Genomic DNA, 21273 nt, shown 5'->3' on the forward strand with positions numbered 1-21273 from the left:
AAAATGTCGCAAGTGTAACAATTCATTTGTATTTATACTTACATAAAATAGTAAGTATATTTTATAAACTGAAAGATATTTAAGAGAAGCAGAAGTTACTATTTGTGTTCTTTCTTGACGATGTACCTTAATATAACAGTCTTACCGGTTTATATAAAGATACAAAGGTAAGGTAAATTCTTCTTTACCTTTTGATATATCTGGGATTACATACCTACACTGTCTCCATATTGTTAATTTATCATCCTAAAGTTCGCCCAAAGACTTGTTATTTGTTGGCTATACTGTTATCATACACATCTTTCGATTTTCCTCTTAAATCGATACTTCTAATCGATATCTGTATATCGATTGAGAGGCTTAGTAATCCAAAATACAAATCCGTAAATGATCAAGGGAGACAGGCACAGTTTTTTTTTCTAGGAAGGTAATGAATTCTAAAATTCTACTACTTTTTTAGTGTTTACAAAAATAAAAATCAATACGAAACAATAAATACGTACACAATAAATTTAGTAATAATAATTAAGAAGTTTTTCTTCAAATAAATGAGATTTATATTCTTGAAATTATTAATTGATTTTTTTTTATAAAACTCAATTGAACAGAAAACACGGAATTTTATTTATTTTAATGACGGTCATTATTCGAATCTGTTCGATTGAAATTTATCACTTTCAATACCAATAATAAATATTAATCAGCGCCATTTTTTATTCGAATTGATTCGAATAAGGTAAACAAAAAATCTGTTATTATTCGAAAAGCTCTTATCAAATGCATTTCACTGAAGTTAAGAATTGCTTTTTTCCCAGGTAATACTCAGAAATACTCTTTCGTAAATGTCTTATTTTTACTCTGCTATCAAAACGACTACTGTTGTTGCAGTAAACGGTAAAGATTTAAAACAATAGTATGTTCTGGGTATACGTATTTCATTAACTAAGGATCGGAAAGTATAAGGAGCAAAAATATAGAAAAGTTTTTAAAAAAGTAATGGTCGATTTCTTGACAGGTTGCTTATATTCTAACACTTCTAAGATTAAAAAATAATTTATATACATGACGATGTTTTTAGTCATTATATTAGAAAAATATTACAAAAACTACATATTTAACATTCACAAAAACAAAAAGTCAGATTATAAAATATTCTAGACACCATCAACTGAGGTTAGTGTTCAGATTCACATTCGGACTGATCGCTTTACCAACTCGTACCCGTTGATCACAACCAACATTAAATTTCAGCCCTTTTGGTCCTTCAAGTAACATGACTATAGTCGAACCAAGTCTAAATTCACCAATTAGTTGACCTTTACTCCAGCTAAGATCTAAATGAGTTTCATCCGGTTTGTTTACTTTGCTGCGATTTATCCAACTTAATTTCTTATTCGTCTTCAATTCCTGTTTACAATATATAAAAAAAAAATAATAATGAAAATCTGGCTTGAACAAATCACAAAACTTTACTGCAGTTATTACAAAAAAATAAATATTAAATTTTATCTCAAACTTTCTTTTATAATAAATAAATGATATAAAACTTATTCTAGCATTGTTAATAAGTAGTTCTTTTTGATTAGAACCACTAGTTTTGACATAGAACTTGTCCTGGTAAAAGAAATGGCATCAAGTAATGAGTCTACAAAGGTAGGAATTGAGAATGATGGGTCTGTACTTCAAGAAATACATTTGTGAAAGAATTCATAGCAGAAATACGCAGGATTTTAGGATTTGCAGGCGTTTAGCGGTACGGTAAGTTCGCAAGAGAGAAGAAACCATTGGTCTATAGATTTAATTAATTTGCATTGCTTTTGTAGCAACAACAACAACAACAACAATAATCAACTTGATAGGCAATACCTTATCATCGTATATTCTTATTGAACCGACGTTGGTTGCACCTACTGCAGTGAATGAGAAAAACCCATGTTCCCAGGTGCCAAAGTATACAACTCTTTCATTAAGTGTAAATAATCCAGGCAGCCAACTGGCAATCGATGGATTTACACTCAAAAGTTCACCTGTAAACAAAAAGAAGAAAAAGATCGAAATTGATTCAAATTTAAATTGTAAGAACCTAGTATGTGTAAAAAAAGTAAAAGTAAGTAATCGCCTATTTTTTCAGGGGTTGGGACTTAACGTCCAACTACCCAAATTAGGTGTCGTGGACGGAGGCGACTAGCAAACGTACTTTACTATTTCTCATTTAACCTTTAAATAAAAACCAAGGCCTCTAGACCGGGAATCGAACCCAGTACCACAATGCATATTAAGCTTTGCAGGTCTCGCCTCTTAACCCGTTCGGCTACCGTGGCGCCTTATGTGTAATTGTTTAGATTGATTGATTCTGAAGAAAATGGGCTTCGTTTTAAGCCACTTTTTTTTGTTGTTGTTGCCTCAAATTTCCGTTTACTTAAATATCTCCTTAACAAATACGTAGAATTTAAAATGTTTAACGTTGATTAAACGATAAAAGCTAAACCAATCAGCAAGTACCCAACATTTCATTCATACTTCAGTTCATAATTTCAGTTACACGGAAACGTTCGAAAAAGTTCAGATTTTTTGAAATTTGTATTTAATTTTCTCCCATTTTTCTAAAATAGAAACACGTATTTAAAACGCTTTTTTTTTTTGCAAGAAACGTTTCTTGCAAAACATTACACTAATAAATGAGAATGTGTGCTCTTTATCTTAGAGAAAATTAGGAAATTATATTCTTTTATAGCAAAAGAGAGGAACCAATTGTCAATGTTGGGTGTTTTTCAACAATACTTGCAAAGTTCGTGCAAGTTTCTGACAACTATCCCAGTTGGATAGTTTTAATTTGTGCACTCTGTAACTCTTTGTGTATTTCCTAAACATCAATTTCTGTATCTATTTGAAATGGTATATAAGAATGTAATTGAAATTTGCTTTATTTTTTTTCAATTTAAAATTTTGGAACTAGTATATTTTGTTTTAACTTTAAAGGGAATCAAGACTAATAAACCTGAAACAGATTGCATATTTAATAGGAATATATCCATTTTGTAAAGTAGAAAAATGAATATTTTATTGACAATACATTTTACTGCCATGGGTCAAACAGAGCTAGCAATGCTATCTTAAGGAAGATCTTGGTAAAAAAATCTGCGACAAGAGAAAGCGTTTACCTTCTTTGCAACAATCAGAATTTCAATAGGAAGCCCTGAGTTTTGGTGTAGGAATCCTCATATACCCAGAAATAAGGGTATTTTATCAACATTTTTACTACGATGGCGATGATCAATAATCAGGTAGGTCGGCGTAAGCAATAGATCTACTTGTAACATAAGGAGTTTCAAACAACTTGAATGAGATTTATCTGTAGTAGAAGAATATTAGTGTTAAAAAAACCCGCCACAGTGTGCGGAATTAGAATCAGACAATGACGTATATAACGTCGAATACAGGGCAAAACAACCAAAAGTTTACAACGTCATAATAGTCACTGCAAGCGACTTTTTCTGCAATTTCTGGAGCTTGAGATTGCAGAGCATTCTGTGCTCATTCAAAAATCTTGCACCGCTTTACGTATGCATTGCTCCTAGTTAACTACGGGACACAAGAGCTTTTTACAAGGAAGATACAGAGCTTTGAATTCTGTGCAAAATGAAATCAAGCTCTGAGACTGAGGTCTAAATCTTTATCTAAGGTAAAAAAAACGGCATTGCACAAGGGTTGAGAGCTTCTATTTGTGCGCGTAATTCCCCAATCTCTAATGCGGAGACCAAACATGTACCAACCACTTATCTTTTGGCTGACTCCCTCCACCTTCCTCCGTATAAGATACTTGGCAGTTCTATTGGTAAGATAAAGGGAAACATCCCAACAAATAATATTCTTATTGTATTTTATTAAAATTTCCGAGTTTTTCTAGTTAATGGCAATTTTCATATTTTTCACAACGAGTATACACGTCACAGAGATTTGGTTTAACGTGTATACACGTCAAAAGCGCTTAACCAGGTTAAAACGCGACATCAATTTAAATTTTGCAGCTAACCATTAAAATGTCTCCTGAAATTCACTTTCCAGTCTACCGGTGAATGAAATCTATGGTAGTCACCCGGACCTAGATATATCACACATTGGTACAGCTCATTCTCCTTATTATGTAATAATGATTTCTTGTATTCATCCCAGTCTTTTTCACCATGGTTACCATTGAACTCACTAAAAACAAAAACTGAGTAAAGCTTCTTCTAATATTTCTTTATGAAAAGAAATTTTAGTTCAAATACCAGTTTAAAAGAAAGATACCTACTCAAGAGTACAAGGTTTCGAAAGTTGATTAAAATTAATGTCCCGATCGCTGCTGTCGCTATTCTTCCAATCTAAACCTCCTAGGAACTTTTTTATTGAATAAGTAACACCTTTTACTTGTTCTAATTGAGTAGATTCCACAATACCAGCATTCAGTAATTTACCATCTGCTGGTGATACCTAAAGACAAAATTACAACTCTATTGTGTTCAAATAACGTTAATTTTGTATCTTAGGAAGATGATTAACTCAGTGGTCAGTGCATACTGGATCCAACGCGGAGATTCCAGGATCGAATCCAGCTGCTGTGACTTTAGATTTTCTCTTTCCAGAGGAGCTTCTTATAGGAATGAAAAAGCTCCGGGTGCCAATGACTTTAGATGTTGTGATAAAATAAAGTATTGATGTCTCTTAAAGAGGAAAGTCATTCTTTTCGAGCGAGTGTGGAATATTATGACATATACAATAGAGTAAACAATGGTTGCTAAGGTAACAATGGTTGCTAAGGTAACAACGGTTGCTAAGGTAACAATGGCTAAAATGTTAATAACAAAACGATAATTTCAAGTTTAAATATCTCGCCTGCCTCAAATAAAGTAAAAAAGTAGTTACAATAAGATTTAATAAGTCTGAAACACACACAAAATTGCACAAAAATTGTAACAAGATTATAATTTACACAAGCAGTAAAGGTTGGATTAATTACAGCTTCTCTTTTTGCAATGACGCTCTTATCTTTGCAACTTGCTCGTACAATTTAAATTGTATGTAAATAACCAAAAAGGACTTTCACAGCTTGTGCTAAGAGTAAATTATAATATCGTTACTATTTGGCAATTTTGTGTGTTAATAGTTTGAGTCCCAAAAAAAAGTTGGAATTTTAGAAGCAATTGCGAGAACTACTCTCTCTTCTGGAAATTTTTTTAAAAACGCATTTCTCGTGTTCAGCTGACTCAAAAACGATGTACATATTTCCTGAGGAGACACAAAACACGATGTTTTGCTAGATCACATAATAACCATTTACCAATGAGAAAGTATGTAAATTTAAAAAAAAAAAAAAAATTAATATAAAATATTACATACTAAAATTTCATTGTCCAACGGTCGTACTCCTTCTTTCAGAGCTCTAACAAAAAACTCCGCAAAACAAGCGTAGTCATCCATTGGACGAGCCATTTCCGTTGTGTTCACAGAGAAGAGTCGTGCATAAGTGCCATATACTGGAGAACGCAGCGCTGTGGGCAATGAGATACGTGACATGTGCCCTAATGCACGTGACATTGCTCGTAGTGGTAAACGAGTGTAACATTTTATCTAATTAAATAAATATACAATTACAAAAAAATATATAATCGTATATTAGGTTTTGTTCTAAAGAGTTATATAAAAAACAAAAACAGATTACATAATCTCTTATCCAGATTTGTGCAATATTCAAACAAAATAATTCTCTTTTGATCTTGGATAGTCATCCTGAGCTTAACCAAAGACAAACTATCTACTGTTTTACTAGAATAACTGGACTATGCGGTATTTTTCCTCCAAAATAATGTCTACAAGATCAAAACTCCTTAGAAAGATGCAGGACTAACAGATAACCAGCTGTACTGGGCTGCAAAGAGCCGTTTAATGCACAGGATAATAAATTAGAAGTCGTAACGAGTAGCAATGTAGTTTCTTTTTTAAACATTACGCATAATAGTTTTGTTAATTTATTAAAATTTCCTACTTTTTTTAAAAAAGAAAAGTAATGTAATTTCATTTTCATGAAAAATTATAGTGTTCAAACTAAAAAATTTGCAAAATATAGAAAGAAAAAAAAATCTAGACATACCTCTTGAACCATATTAAATAAAATTAAACTCTTTCCAAAATCCCACCAGTTATAGAAACAACTAAAAACTACTTATCACCATATTGTCTCAGTAATTGTTTCTACTCAATAACTACTTACTATGTATTGAGAATAGAACAATGCATATGGCCTCAAAATCCAATTATATTTAATTAGATTGTGGAACTTTTATTAGACATTCATTATTTAATATTAGTATCTGTTTTGCTTTTTTCTTCTTTTTTTCAACTAACAATTTAACCGTATACTAACATAAATCTGAATGATTCTTTGTATAAATAAGGACAAATTTTTAAATTAAAAAGAAAGTAATAATAAATGCAAAACTTTTTTTATTATTATTATTAAGATAAATGTGAAAGTTTAATTTTCATTAAAAATAACGTAGAAAATAGTGTTTAGATAAAAATTAAATAAAAGATCAGTAAAATTAGAAAAGACAAATTTACCTCCCAATCCTCTGCAACGTCTATAATACCCAAATTTCTTTTCCTTTTTCTTTCCAATCTACGCCATTGCAATACACCAAGTAATGTCAAACCTACACCTGTTGGTATTGGTATCCAACTGTTCCACACTCTACGTAATAAACCCTGACGTCCTGGAAACCATATAACAAACACTTCAAGACTTACAAATCCTAATAAAATGGTATGGATCAAATAAAACTTTAATCGGAAATAAAAATTAAAATATTTTAACACCATAACTGATAATATATTGAGAGGGGTTAAACCAATATCCACTAGAGACAGGTGAAAATGTTTTAAATATTAAACTGTAGATAATCAGTTTTTAATGCATATCTACCTGAATACTTTCTTGTACTCACTAGTACACTTCTTACAATACATCTATGAATTAACATTTCTTCACGCTTACATCACACTAACATATCGTTAACAAATAACCATGGAAAGGTAACTTTATTGTTATACTTCTACCTGTATAACCGTTTGTGATAAGAGAGGTTTTTACCAACTTAACACAATTAGATGGATAGCCAACATAATAATAAAAGAATAATAATGATTTTTTTAAATTTATTCTTCAATAAACAGAATGATAAACACATGAGTTAAATTACAAATAACGTATTAAAATAAAAGTAAAACATCTCAATTTATATTAAAGGCAATGCAAAAATTTACCTTGATTGTGAAATATTAATTTTTTACCATTTTTTAAAATAAATAAATAAGTACATAAACCGGAGCGAACATCCATTTCTCTTCCAGAAGTGCCATCATTGGGATTTTTCTAGAAAAAAAAAAATGTTCATGAGTATGGTAAGTCAAAGAACATCATTGTAGCATTTTCTACAAACTCGCAAAAAAAACAACTAAAAACTCCTCTCTTTAAAGAGTGATGTCAACCCTCTAAGAAATCATGCTACCAGCAATATCTCGATTTTTGTAACTGTTCACTGGGCACATTCAAGTATCTAGAAACCATTTTTTTTTTTCCGAACTCAAAGGACTTTTAAAATGGTTATGCAGCGTGAAAAAGTGAACATCGAAAATTTGAAGTGATCTTATCATTTCCTCTAAATTAAGAACGAATAACCAATTTAAAAACTCTGTGATGAAAATACTGTTACTCTCAAAATTCTGACTTTAATTTAAAACTAATATATCTTAATAAGGCTTTGTATGGTTATTTATTGACACGCAATAGCAAATAAACAGACTCAAATCATATCAAAACTTTAGTGCTTACAAAGAAAGGAATTTTTACGTCTTTTTTTCAGAAAATCACCAAAATTTAACTTCACATACCAGATTACTTCCATTTGTTAGGAAATTCTTGTTGAACTGAATTTCGCACCAAATTACTAAATGGATTTTTTTTTTAATACCTCTATTTTTATAGATGTTACCTTTCTAATGCAAAAATTACAAACAAAAAAATCTTTAAAGAGGTTCTTACGGTTTCGCACTGTAATGTTTACTTATATCCAAAAACGCTGAACATGTAAAAGGTTTTTTTGAGTCATTAGATCTCAAAATTTTCGATTAAAGCTTGGTGACCAAAAATATTACATGATTGAAAGCTCCTCTTAGAGAAAGTAAACAACTTATATACAAATTTGTGTCCTTTAGCGAATAAACAACTTTCTTGTTTTAAAATGTTTGCGGAGCTTTTAGCCTTTAAAAATAACTATTGTTATCGGAGTGTCATTGAATTGCTGACTGATAATTGGGTTCTAATTGTCAAAAAATGTTTCTTCACTTTAGTTAACTCATGTTAAAAGACTTCCTATCTTCTTAAAATACTCTTTTAATAGTGTGAACAAACTTGGTTCGGTATGGCCAAAAAAAATAATATACAAAAAAAAAAAAAAGTTTAATTTACAATACAAAAGTCGATATAGAAATTTCATTTACAAAAATCTTTTTGACAATAATCTTTTTTTAAAAAAATACCTCCATTGTTAAATATCCACCATAGGGGCGAACTTAAAATATTCATTAAGCTGCGGATGCTGTACTACTATTTTACATCTTAGTAACAACATAATGGCTCCTACACACATATCTTCTGGCACTTTGTTCCATTCATCTTGATTTTCTTCCAGCATCTGTAGAAAAAAAGATCATTAAAAAAAAAAAAACGCGAACCAAGGGCAATTCCCGACGATTTACATTGACTATTATCGGTGCCGTGTATAAAGAGTACTGGCCAGCAATTTACATATTTGTTCCTTTTAGACACCAAATTAACTAATTATGTAAGGAAAATCTAAATTGAGCAGCGAGAATACAGCAGCGTTGCAGTTTTTTGATACGCTACTTCTGTAGTACTGATGCAACCAAAAACAGAAGCTAGAAATTCTGTCGAATTTCATGCCTGGAATGTATTTCAAAACTTACGATTTGTTAATTTGTAAACGTTAATGAAGCTATTTATTTTGTGTATTCTTAAGTATATGATTTAAAGATGGTTATTTCTGTTTGTTGTTGTCTTTGTCTTGGACGTCACTAGCAAATAAGTTTGTATAGGGTTTTATTTCACTTTAAACGACAGTAAATGATATTTATGTTAATTTATATCTTTTCTGGCTTAGACTATTTGAATTGCGAATACTGTTTATCTTTTAAATTGATCAATTACTCACTTCACACACTAAAAGCACTAACAAAATGTTGAAAAAAGTTCGGATCATATTGTGTTATGCTTCGTTTCAATTAATAATGGATTTGAATTCTACTTAATATTTGGTTTTCTCATAAAATATAAAATAAAATTTACTAGCCAGCTGCTTGAAACAAATATCTTTAGAAAATTTATGACAGTATTTAGAAAAATCATTTTCTAAATCCAATTTTTAAACTGCTCAGGCGCCACGGTAGCCGAGCGGTTAGAGGCGAGACCTGCAAAGGTAATATGTATTGTGGTACCTGGATTCCACGGTCTAGAGGCCTTAGATTTTATTTAATGGTTAATAAAAGAAATTTACATTAAAATATGTTTGCTAGTCGCCTCCGGCCACAACACCTAATTTGGTAGTTGGACCGGTAAAGCCCGCCTTAAAAAATAGGCAATTACTTTACTTGAAACTGCTCCGCATATACTCTTATTTTCTATTGCCTGTAGTTTTCAATCTTTGAATGTAGTGAACCCCAAGTTTGATATCACCTATTTTAAAGTGTCCAGAACCAGGTATTCGGGGACCTCAGGCAAACTTCAGTGATAACTTAATATCGTATTTGCAAAAAAAAAAAAAAAAAAAAATACACTTGTAAACGAAGATTTGCCTTTTATTTTAAAGACAATTTGGGAATTTTATCTTTTATAGAAAAAGAGAAAAAGAAAAAAAATTGTCAAAGTTGGGTGTTTTTCAATGTTACAGCTTTTTCGTGCAGTTTTTTTGACGATCAACCCATTATACAACTGTCCTACTACCGGACAGTTTTAATTTACATGATTGCAATAATTGACTTTTGTTAACTTTAGTAATTTCCACTTTCGAAAATGTCAATTTCGATTTTATAGCAACTGATTTAACTCAGTTAATATTTTGTAAGTGAAAGAAACGTTTTTTTCAAAAATCAGCACTTGAGAAGTAAGCCTATCATCTTTCTGCCTTGCCTAGGAAAATGTAAATAGATAAGTAGTAGAACTATACATGAACAACAAGAGACTACAAAGTTTAAAAAATTTTTAAATAAAAAAAAATTTGGGAGGGGGGAATGCTTTTTTAAGAATCGGAGTGATACGTTCAGCTGAGGCACAGTAATAGTTAACTTTTTGTTGGGTCAGACGGAAGTGCTCGATCATATGTTTAGAATTTGAACTTATTTTTCATTTTGTTTTTAAATTGGGTTCAGAAACGCTTTTACACGTAAAATTTACTAAAGCCCACTTTTTTTGGGGGACTTAGGAGCCACAAAGCAGATATCGAACATTTGAATCGATTGCAGTACTTCCTCCTAATTGGGAAATAGAAATATTTGGAATTCCCTCCTCTTTTTTTCTCCATAAATTTAAGATCCTATAAGACTTGACTTCCTAATAATGAAAAATTTAATTTTCTACCGTCCGACATTAAAGTTTCCTTTATTAAAATCACTTCCCGCCAATAAAGTTTTTTTTAGGTTGCAGTCGTCGTGGGGTGGAAGATATGTCGGCTTCCCACCTTTGATCTAATATTATAATTCCCTTTCTATTTTGGTTAAAAAGATTTTTTCATTTCAACTTGTCAGTAATATCTATAAGCCGTTAGAGTGAACATATTCGAGTAGAATCTTTCAGTAGTTATATTTTGCTTTACAAAACGCTGATCTATAGCCATCCATAATACTCTGTAAAGCTGTTACCTTGATATCTGTGACTCAAGGTCTAGAAGAGAAACAACATTTCCATGTAAGTTTCCAATAGTAGTTACAACATTTCCATGATTTAAAAATAGTAATTCTTTGTAAAACGTATTTCTTGTAAATTTTTAAAAATTTTCTATACATAATTTCATCTAAAAATGTTTATATCACATTAAAGAATAATAAGTCCATTTTTGGACTTATAAGATGCCTTGCCCAAGTAATATTACTTTGTGTAACTTTAAAGTGTTAAGTTTTAAAGTTTTGCCAATCATGTAGATGTTTTATTTTTGAATTCCCACTGGAAATATCATCCTTTGTTGGAAGGTACCCTGGAGTTTTGCGAAAGGGAGCATTCCCAAATTAGACTCTCGTCTGTTTCCACCACATCTAAACTAAAGATCGAAATACGATGGTTTGACTCATTCACCCGATTTTTCTCTTATTCCAAACAATTAAAATTGAGTGCCATACGAATTATGTGGCTGTAAGGCCAATTATTAATTATATTTTAGGAGATTTCTTTGTTTTGTTTTAGAAATTTCGTGACTCCTAGAATGTTGTTTAAACTTGGTATATTGATTAAGATACAAAGTAGATTTATAACTTTTAGAAACGTTTCCTAAGCAAATGAATTAACTTTAAGATACTACTGGAAGAAAAATTTGGCAATTACGCTTTATTCCAAAGTACAGTTTTTGTATAATTTATGGGTTATCGCTCAAATAATATTAAGAAGGATTAAATAAGATCTTATTAAACAGGAAAAGAAAGAAAAAATCAACAATTTTAATAAATTAATTGCTAATGAATGTCTAAGCTTGAATGAATTACTCACCCTTAAAAAATTCAGGATATCTTCTTTATATTCTGGACACAATGTTTGTAACACGTATTTCTGGAAAAAAATATAAAAGTATTCATTAATTGAATACACTTAGTTTATCATGAACGAGAAATTGGTAGCTAGAATAACGTCTGGCTTGTCTATTTATAAAGCAGATTGCTGGGTACCGATTGAATTTTTACGGTACCCACGTCCTTTCTGAGGCATTGCAAAATGTAACCATCAGAAAATGGGTGCACAAAAAGTCGTAAGTAGTGGAGAGAGAATCTTCAGGTCAGCGGCAGCAAAAAAAAAGAAGTTTATTAGGCTACTAGCCTGTGGCATTACAATGCCAGACGGTTATTCGGATAATTATAGGGCCTTTTGATTGGCTACTTTAGATTAAGTGAACGCATGCAGCACATATACTGGGTAGAAGAGAGCCTGTAGTTTTTGTTTTTAGCATTGGCTTCCGCCATACAGCCAGCATCGTCTAGGTGCACATTCATCCCTCTACTATATACAACTATTTACATACAAACTTACAACTAATGGATGGATCAGTACTCTATATTCCTGCCATCCTTATAGCTTAACCGAAATTAAAAGTCACGTAATCCTTCTTTCATTCATTTTCTTGCATTCATTCTATATCTTTTAAATACATTCATAATTCATTGCTAGCTCTGCTATAGACTTAAGCACATAAATGTTGGTGGAGAATATAATGTCTTCGTAGCGAAATGGTGCATCTAAATACCTGTATATATCGTCAAACATTCGTTCCCTTTCTACTACATAACGTGGACATATCATTATTATACAGGGTGTTCATTTTAAAACGGCTCAAATGCATTTCATGCTTAAACGGTTAATCTGAGCAAAAAATGGTAGAGGAAAAAATTGTTGCCCGTCACCTCTAGTTTCAGAATATATGACTTGATTTTAGATTCCTGTCCGCATACGCGGCTGACGCGCGACCAAAAGTCAGGGTTCGCAGTTGACCCACATTGTCATATACACCATTTTAAAGAGTATAACAAGTTATGAAAGAAACCGGAAACCGCAATTCGATATCTTAAAAATTAAAAGGGGTTAGGCTATTTCAAAATCTGGTATTTATTAATCATATTTCAATTTTTTTAACTTGTTATCAAAGAGAAAGAAGAGCACGCGGTAGGTCATTTTTATGTATTTTTTTCATCCCCTTTCTAATAAAAATATTGCCAAGGCAGTAAAGCTAGTATTTTTCTTAATATCGAGAAATAAGTCGTTTTCCGAGTGATTTTTCTTAGAAAAATCAAATGTTAAGAGCTTTAGATGTTCTCAAGCATACACAAAATGGCTAAAAAATAATTTTACATCTGTTTCAAACAAGATTTTATAATTATTTGGTAATTTTGGGAGAGTTGCGTTTAATTACCAAAAAAATTGGAAACTTCCTGCCGCGTATTTAAGTGATCAATTTCTTTCATTTAAAGGATCAAACTTATTCCTTAATTTATCAAATAATGCACTTTACGCAGCTTGTGCAGCATGTACTGTGCCTTCAAAGGTGCCTCCTCAGATGTAGAGAGCAGTTGATAACCTCTTGGCTAACCTGGCTTGCGAGCCAAATGATGGGATAGAAGTGTGCTAAATGTACACAATCTCTGAAGAATAGAGTGTCGGACCATTTCTACAATATGAACGTAAAAATCTTGTGAAGATAATCAAAACCTTACTAATTGGTTTCAATAAGTTTTTGAATCTAACTTTATCGCAAAACCTAAACAAATTAATAAGTAAAATTCGAATTCGGAACTGCAGATACTGTTACTGCGTTACTCAAATGACTCTTAAGAATACAAAATTTCTAAACTTACTAGATCATCCTTAAGTTCACGAAAGCAATGCGTAAGTAGAGCATGTTCATCGTCTTCACCAGGTTCATCTACATTTTCAATGCCACTCATTACTTCTAAGATATCATTCTCAGCTTCCTTTAACCTTGAAAAAAATGAACAAATCAATAAATTACATCAATAAAAAGTGGGGGAAGATAATGAATGGCTTTTAGTTAATGCCATAAAAGTGTTGTAAGAACCTAATTATAGCTTCTTTCTTTTACTAAATTCATTCAGGAATTCAGGAAAATTTAAAACTTCTTTTTCTTTTTTTTTTTGATCGCGTCAAATTTTACGAAAATTAGTTTTCACCGGAAGTATGTATTTTGAGGTGTCTTAAAATCGAAACAAAAAAAAACTGTTTTGCACAAGGTCTACGAAAGTTTGAAAACTGTACGAAGTTGAAATTTGGTACAAATTAGTTCTTTTGTAGAAAAAATATTACCTCTTCTCGTTGATTTTAGTTGAAATCAGTTTTTTTTGGTCAAGAATTATAATTTTACTGAAACAATTTTTCCTCAAAAAATGGCTCAAATGATTTTTTTTTTTCATTTAAGTTTATTTTCAACTTCCCTACCTAAATGCCTGATAAGTAGGACTTATCAAGTAGACAATCTGTGGAATCATCGCAACAAACGCCTGAATTCACACAGATTGAATCCTTAAGCTGAACTGAACTGAACCTTATCACTATTGATTCTTTATAACCAATTACAAAAAGCCTTGAATCACGCAAGACTAACAATGAGCGTTTTTTGGTATTCTAAAAATTTGGAGATTATCCCTTTAGTGGGGGGTCACAAAAAAAAGAGAAATTCAAAATTTGGTGAATAAGAGTTTCACTTGAGCTGCAAAATGATAGCATTTAGCCACTAATTTTACTAGTGATTCCCTAGGGATCCCAGAATCTGGAAATTCTTTGAGAGGAGGTATTTTCTCCTTCAATATCAGAAAGTTCCTTGATTTCTAAAATCTTTTGTGGAATACTACTACCGTTCATCAGGGTTTTACTGGATGGTGGAGAAAAATATGTGAAGCAATCACCAAACTATTAACTTCACAGTAGAAACTAAACGTTTTAAGAAACGGAATAGGAAAAAAAATTAGCCATGATCTACGAGTATTTTCTTAGTAAGACCCCCCGACCTCGAATCGCTCACAAAGATAACGACTCCAATGTGACATACTCGTATGCAACCTCCACTAATCGCTCCAACCTTTCCGCAACGTATCGACACAATTAATCATCTGGCTAGATGTATCTACATAGTAGAATCACTTAGTAGCCTCTCGCTTAAATGTTGCTTCTTTTGAAATAGCTTTTCGTCATTCTGTGACCAAGTTAAAAAATCAATAGAATACTCGTACTTTTTATATAACTGCGTTTTGAATATTATTATATAAAGTTTAATGAGTAACACTCTTTCACTTCACTTCTATTTCAGTCTTTCAGAATCAGAGGGTTTCAGTGTGCCAAAACCATCTAGTAGCATCGGGAAGGCACGAAATTTCCAGAATAATGGTAAGATTTCTTCCTGAACTTCTTTCACATAGAACCACCCCTTGAAGATTTTCTGGTTCCAGATAACTGGGGAGAAGTTTCTCTCGACCTTACATGCCATCTTGATAAAACTTTGAGTCTTACAAATCTTGAGGTAATTCCATAATTAAGGAATTTTTTTTAAATTCTTTTATCCATAACAAAGAGAATTGTCAAAGCAGTTCTCACAGTATTTTCCAACACAACTCAGTCCATTTATTATTTCCTGTGTTACTCAGGGTTCACAACCAACAGATTCTTCTAATCCAAGATTGAACTGGACACATATTCCAATTGGAGATTAGGCTATATAAGTGTGGACAGTTATGAAATAACGCATCTAGCTACTGCAATTTGAAAATATATATTTAATGATTTTTTTTTTGTTTTCATAGTTATATTCGTAATATGGTACTTAATTAGCGAGGATTGTATATTTTTTAAATAATTTTCTTCCGTTATCTGTTAATAATAAATATATCAAAGAAAAATGTTCACAATAATTATAATAATCTATTGAATCAATTTGACATTCATAAAAATTAGTCAGATGTTAGATCAGTACAAAATATTTGAAACAACACTGTAGAGAAGAGCGTCAATTCATCTCTATCTAATAGGATGTACTATTGCAAAAGCTTTCTTACGGGCAGTAAGAGAATGTAATACATAAATAGTTAAGTTTACCAAATATTAATTTACGAAGTATTCTACAAAAACCAATGAATTCATCTAGTAATTAAAATGTGTTAACGACTAGATGAATTCCATAACTAGGCCTCGTAGGCTGTAACCTTCAGCCGTGCAGGTTACGTTTCTTTAAGGTTGCAAATAACTAGCGAATGGGAGAAGAATTTAATAATTTTTACGTTTAAGGTTAAAGATACCTTTATAGTTTATTCACAAGCTTATACAATTATTCTAGTCTACCACGTTAGATTTTCCCTTTTTTTTCTGGCATTGGCTTTTCACCATACAGCCAACTTCAAAGCTTATTCCTTCCTAGGATATTTGATCTTAACTATGTAACTTCCTATCCACAAGTATATTTGTTAATCAAATCTTCAACAGGTTTCAGGGCATAGACATTATTAGAAAAGATGATGTCCTTCGTATCTAAAATGGCGCACTCAAATTTTTGTGAACAGCGAGATGAACAGCTCATCTCTTTCTTTCTTATAAAGTCATGGCATTCCATGACGACATGTTTAAAATCTTCTTCCTCCTTACACTTCTTCCTCGCACAACGGAGTTTAGCTCGTTTACCGATTCGATGTAGTAGGTACGACCCGCAGACTGCATGGTTCGCTCTCAATCTGCTAATTGTACTAGCCAATCTTTTGTTCATGCCTGTACCTTTAAACCAAGGTCTTTTAGGCAGTTGGTTCACCATACGCTTGTAAAATTGACCCTTCGTACTATTACTGTAGTCTGTTTGCCACATTTGTTATGCCGTTTTGGTTATTCTTCCTCTTAAATCCTACATTGGAATTTTGTACTCTTCCCTTTACCTTTTCAATTAGTAAAGTAATCGCCTTTTATTTTATTTTTTCCAGGCGGGGCTTGACGACTAACTACCAATCATGTGTCTTGGACGGGAGAGGTAGTACATACTTTACTATTAACTTGTTTTTTAGCAAATTAAGGAAGCTATACGCGGATTTCAATTGGGGATATTCACGCTTCACACAACCACTAGACCAACATCCGTTAAAAATAGTAAATTCTATAACAAGTAAATTATCTTCTCAGTTTAATATTGACAAAATATTAATTTAATGCATTAAAGAAAAATGCATAAACATCTGTTTCTATCAATTTACTTACAACTCTATCAGCTTTTCATATTCCTCTTTCTGGGCTCTGATAAATTCATGACTTTTTTCAAGATCTTCGGCTTCATTTTTAAGACGATAGCCAGTTTCAATTTCAGCAACTTCTCGATTTCTGTGTGTATTTGTAACTGTTGAAAAAAAAAAAATGTAAACTTATTGTGATTAATGTAGCAATATGCTAAATTCTATTGTCTTAAGTTTTATGCAATTTTAAAAAAAATTAGGTAAAAACTGGTTGGCTAGGGTAAATTAGTGGTCATAGTGCTTCTAAAGCAAGTTATTTCCTCATATTGCTGAGCTCTGCTTTTTCCGAGGAGTATACTACTGTTCTGAAATCCTGGCAGTAATCCATACAATCCTCTCACTCGTAAGAGAGCTGTTTGTGCTTATGAACGCCGATGTGTGACCTCTTTTTTTTCCCCAATGAACCCAAGCCATGTGGGTGCTCTCTGGATAAGGCTTTTTTTTTTTAAAGGATCAAGGAAGAAGCCAGTAGCGTTCCCGTTAATGCTCAGATGATGGAACCCACATTTAGAACTTTAGCAAAAGGAAATGTGTGGAAACTATCATCATGGTTAGGACTATCGTAAACTCAGTTTCAGCCAGCCACTGGCTAAAGCAAATACAAGCTTTTCTGAGTCATATTTTAGTCTTCAACATTAGGGTGTCTGTCCACAGGCTACGTCAGCAGAATGGACACCCCCATGTAGTACGCTCGTTACTATTTAAGTAAAAAACTGAACTTAAAGTCACAATCCACCCTCCTCTAATGGATCTCTGACTCATGAAAAAGTATTTACCTTATTTTGAACACTAATTAAGATCATAATTTACTAAACTTTTCGTTTTTTTTTGTTTTTTTTTAGGTTTCTAACAGAAGTGCGAAATAAGGCATTGTTTTGGGAAAACAGATTTTTCTTTTTAAGGCAAATCAGAAGATGCCTCAGCATGAAGCATGGCTGTGTTCTGGAAACATACTAAACCTTTTAAAGTGTAAAAAAAATGAGTTATTTAAATAACCATTTTTAAAGGCAAGAATGCAATTTAAAATCATTATTTTAAATTAAGAGCTGGCATTTATGAACAAATCCTCGAAATGTATGAATAAATCCATGAGAAAATGGGTTCTTTTGTGAACTGTAATCAAAAAGATCAAATAATTTTGATTAAAAAAAAGATGCATCAAGAGATCCATGAGAATTATGCTCTCTTATTTTTCAGCTTTATAGGTAAACAAAAAAATGGTTATACCTATTATATAATACATTAGATATTAATAATCGAGATATGTTATGAAGAAATCCATGAGAAATATGTATTTTACGTTTTTGTCAAACATTAAATAACGTTCAATATAAAATTAATAAATAATAAATTCTAATGAAAGAGGTAATATTTTTTTCCAGTATCCTTGAGTTAATCTAAGTTTTGCAAATTACAAAGACAAGTCTAAGTTAGTACTATTTGAAAGCATAATTTCAAGTAGTGGAATGATCTTGAGTAATAATTACTCTATTATTATTAGAGTGCCAGACATTTTCGAGAACTCAATCAAGTAGCACTTAGGGACCTTTCCCATTCAAGTGGCCACATTGGTTGCTTTATCTTAAGCGTTATCCTTACGCTCTAACTTTTCAACATTTCCTTGAGAGAGGATAACAGCTGGTTAACGAAACGGAAACACTAACTAAGGAGATACGCCGTTTCACCAATTGCTCTAAAACAATTCGGACCCTTAGGAATAACATTTCTTCCTGTTTTGCGTAAAGTCTAGATTCTATTTTCGAGTAAACAAAATTATTAGATAGAGAAGACAGTTCGTATCTCTCCTGTTTATTCATAACTCGGCAGAGCCTTCTATGTCTCTCCAAGCATGGTATGGGCCAAGTACGACCCTCGCTGACCAAGTGGAAGATATATTTACCAAGTGAAACTGTTTTAGGAATTCATATAATATAGATAATTAATTAATGAACTGAACAGTAATTATTCGATTTCTCTTCCCCCAATCCTACGTCTAGGCGTTTTTGGGACATTCAACAAGTCGCACACATGTAAAGCAAAATATAGGCCTGATATATTAGCCCTTATCACAACTAGTAGTGCCGTTAAGGTGTTCCGCCTCCATTTCACCATGCCAGCAAAGAGCTCAACGGAGGGAATCCACCACATTAATAGAGTTAACTATGCAGAGATTGACACAGATATCAATTTTTAAATCTATTTTTATAGCGCACTGCCTCATCTGCCCTGGAGGCGAACAATGTTGTCCAATGTTTTGCTCTCAGAATTGCCCCGCAGTTTTTCGTATGTTATAAAGTCATAATCATGGTCTACTACAACCAACATGGGTCTGCTCAGCCATCTACTACTGAAAAACAACTTAAATTAAGAACCTAAGAAGTCTCGGAATCTGGGAGAATTTGATCCCCTTTGACATTTGATAACTAAAAAAATGCTTCAAAATACACACTGAATCCTGGAAAAGCAGTCACTTTCCCCAGTCAGAATCATGACTGTTAATTATTAAACAATATTAATTGTTTCATATCAATTATTCTAAGTAGCTTTTTTCAAAAGCATTCTTAGTAGTCAATGCCCTGTAAAGAATCCTGTCGACAGGTCTATTCTTATTCCAAGTAACACTTCACGATTTATCCAGTTCTAGAATTTTGGCGAAAAACTCAGATGACAGCTTTTCGGAAGCTAAAGAAAATGGACGAAAAAGAGGGTCAAACCGTATCAGATAACAGCTCTTTTGTCGGCCAGAATAGAAATTAAGAATCACAAAGAGTGGAGATTATTCTTAAATTATATTGCATCTTAATCGCTACTACAATTACCTCATATTGTAAACTGCTGTTTTCGAAAAATTTCGAGCTGAGTGTAGTTAAATAACAAAAACTCTCAAGTAAAACAAGCTAAAATATCTAGCATGAAAAAAGAGACTACTTACTTTCTAAGATTTTATTCTGTGAGATGATGGTCGATAGATCATTTATTACTGTTATTCTTCTGAGATTCTGATGCATAGGTGTAAGTTCATTAGGTTCATGATTGACGAACGACATATTTTCTTCAAAACTATAACGTTGAATTTGTGATAAATCTTTGCCAAATAAATCTAGCTTTAATCTTTCTTCCATATCACTTCTTGTAATCGAATCCCTTAAACAAATTTAATAAATAACTACTACAATACTGCAGCGAGAAACTTCTGTTAATACCAAAAAAAAAAAAGTCAAAGTGGCATACAACTAATTATTAGTTGATTAAAGATATCAAATGATATAATCAGTCTATAAAAGAACATAATTCTCTGAAATGTTAAAACTTTAAAGACATAATGCAGCTAATTTTTTTTATAATTTAATAAAAGAATTGCAATAACTTACATAACTTTTGCCGAAATTGTTTATTAATCCCTACAATAATCCTATTATCCAATGAACTCTTCGAGTTTGAACTGCGATATCAAATTCTTAAGTTTTTGCCGCAATTCAGGCATAACCATTAAGAAGGTTATACAATCATTGTAATTGAAATAATTTACAAATACACTATCACAAAGTGTTTCGGGCCAACTGCCTATATACACTAATAAAAATAAAAATTGTCCTAGGTTAAATATTAAGCGTATAAGGAAAAAGAAAAAAGCTAACAAAAAAACCTCTACGTGAAAGTTTCTATTATAGCAAGACGTGCTTCAGTCTTTTGTGTTTATAACTTTTGTACAGCATTGTATCTTTAATTTTATTCCATGATTTATACAATATGATTGTATGCACTGTTCGAACAAGATTGGATAACTATTCTGTAAAGTTATGAACAGTGGTAGATTAGATACATGTGCACAGCATGTATATGGTCAATTGGTGTCCATCTGGGAGAGGGCCCGACTACCGAAAAAAATTTTATCATTCTTTAATCGCAAAACAAGTTTCACTTATTGTAATAGTAGATTTGTTTTTTTTACTTTTCAAGCATAAAGTAAAATTAAATGTCATATTAGGCCTTCGGAAATTTGAAAAAAATGCTGATTTGTTTTTAATATTGTTTTACTATTTGGTACTTGCGCCTATTTCGAAATGAACAGAATTATCAATTAATAATCATTATTTTTTATACATTTGTTCTGTTGGTGGTCTGTAATTAAATAAAACTTATGTACCTTAACAAAATATTTACTAAAGATAAAATGGATGAATTTTTCGA

At 31.8% G+C, this 21273-nt stretch overlaps 2 protein-coding genes and 1 long non-coding RNA gene across 5 annotated transcripts; 1 reads left to right on the forward strand and 2 right to left on the reverse strand.

Annotated features, from left to right (window-relative positions):
- Positions 1-1068: 1068 nt before the first annotated feature.
- On the reverse strand, positions 1069-7171 carry Pisd (phosphatidylserine decarboxylase). 2 transcript variants are annotated; one of them, XM_074120405.1, is made up of 7 exons: positions 6962-7171; positions 6601-6752; positions 5380-5610; positions 4295-4473; positions 4034-4203; positions 1867-2027; positions 1069-1407 (listed from the first exon to the last, which is right to left on the reverse strand). In XM_074120405.1, exons 1-7 carry the CDS (start codon positions 7017-7019, stop codon positions 1165-1167), a joined length of 1194 nt encoding a protein of 397 aa, XP_073976506.1. In that variant the 5' UTR covers positions 7020-7171; the 3' UTR covers positions 1069-1164. The 2 variants fall into 2 exon arrangements, with proteins under 2 accessions (XP_073976506.1, XP_073976508.1); XM_074120407.1 differs by lacking the exons at positions 6601-6752; positions 6962-7171 and adding an exon at positions 6131-6279.
- A 27-nt stretch (positions 7172-7198) lies between these two features.
- On the forward strand, positions 7199-18465 carry LOC141450223 (uncharacterized). 2 transcript variants are annotated; one of them, XR_012455967.1, is made up of 3 exons: positions 7199-7440; positions 16780-16826; positions 17925-18464. It is a non-coding gene; the product is annotated as an uncharacterized lncRNA (long non-coding RNA). The 2 variants fall into 2 exon arrangements; XR_012455968.1 differs by lacking the exon at positions 7199-7440 and adding an exon at positions 10369-11017 and having other exon boundaries at positions 17925-18465.
- LOC141450219 (uncharacterized) lies at positions 8578-20670 on the reverse strand. The gene is made up of 6 exons (XM_074120423.1): positions 20454-20670; positions 20015-20226; positions 17051-17186; positions 13663-13786; positions 11810-11869; positions 8578-8732 (listed from the first exon to the last, which is right to left on the reverse strand). Coding segments are annotated over exons 1-6 (681 nt in total). The 5' UTR covers positions 20456-20670; the 3' UTR covers positions 8578-8585.
- Positions 20671-21273: the final 603 nt, after the last annotated feature.

The sequence above is a fragment of the Rhodnius prolixus genome, unplaced genomic scaffold (genome assembly GCF_049639745.1).
Source record: "Rhodnius prolixus isolate KJV_2025 unplaced genomic scaffold, Rpr scaffold_2, whole genome shotgun sequence".
In the NCBI taxonomy this organism is placed as follows: domain Eukaryota; kingdom Metazoa; phylum Arthropoda; class Insecta; order Hemiptera; family Reduviidae; genus Rhodnius; species Rhodnius prolixus.

Coding starts and splice junctions, on each gene's coding strand:
- Pisd (XM_074120405.1), bottom strand. CDS start 7,019: ATGTTAATTCATAGATGTATTGTAAGAAGTGTACTAGTGAGTACAAGA. Junction 4,204..4,294: donor TCGAAACCTTGTACTCTTGA/GTAGGTATCTTT, acceptor TTTTGTTTTTAG/TGAGTTCAATGGTAACCATG. Junction 1,408..1,866: donor TAAGAATATACGATGATAAG/GTATTGCCTATC, acceptor TATTGTAAACAG/GAATTGAAGACGAATAAGAA.
- LOC141450219 (XM_074120423.1), bottom strand. Junction 17,187..20,014: donor ACAGAATAAAATCTTAGAAA/GTAAGTAGTCTC, acceptor TTTTTTCAACAG/TTACAAATACACACAGAAAT. Junction 13,787..17,050: donor TATGAAAAGCTGATAGAGTT/GTAAGTAAATTG, acceptor ATTTTTTTCAAG/GTTAAAGGAAGCTGAGAATG.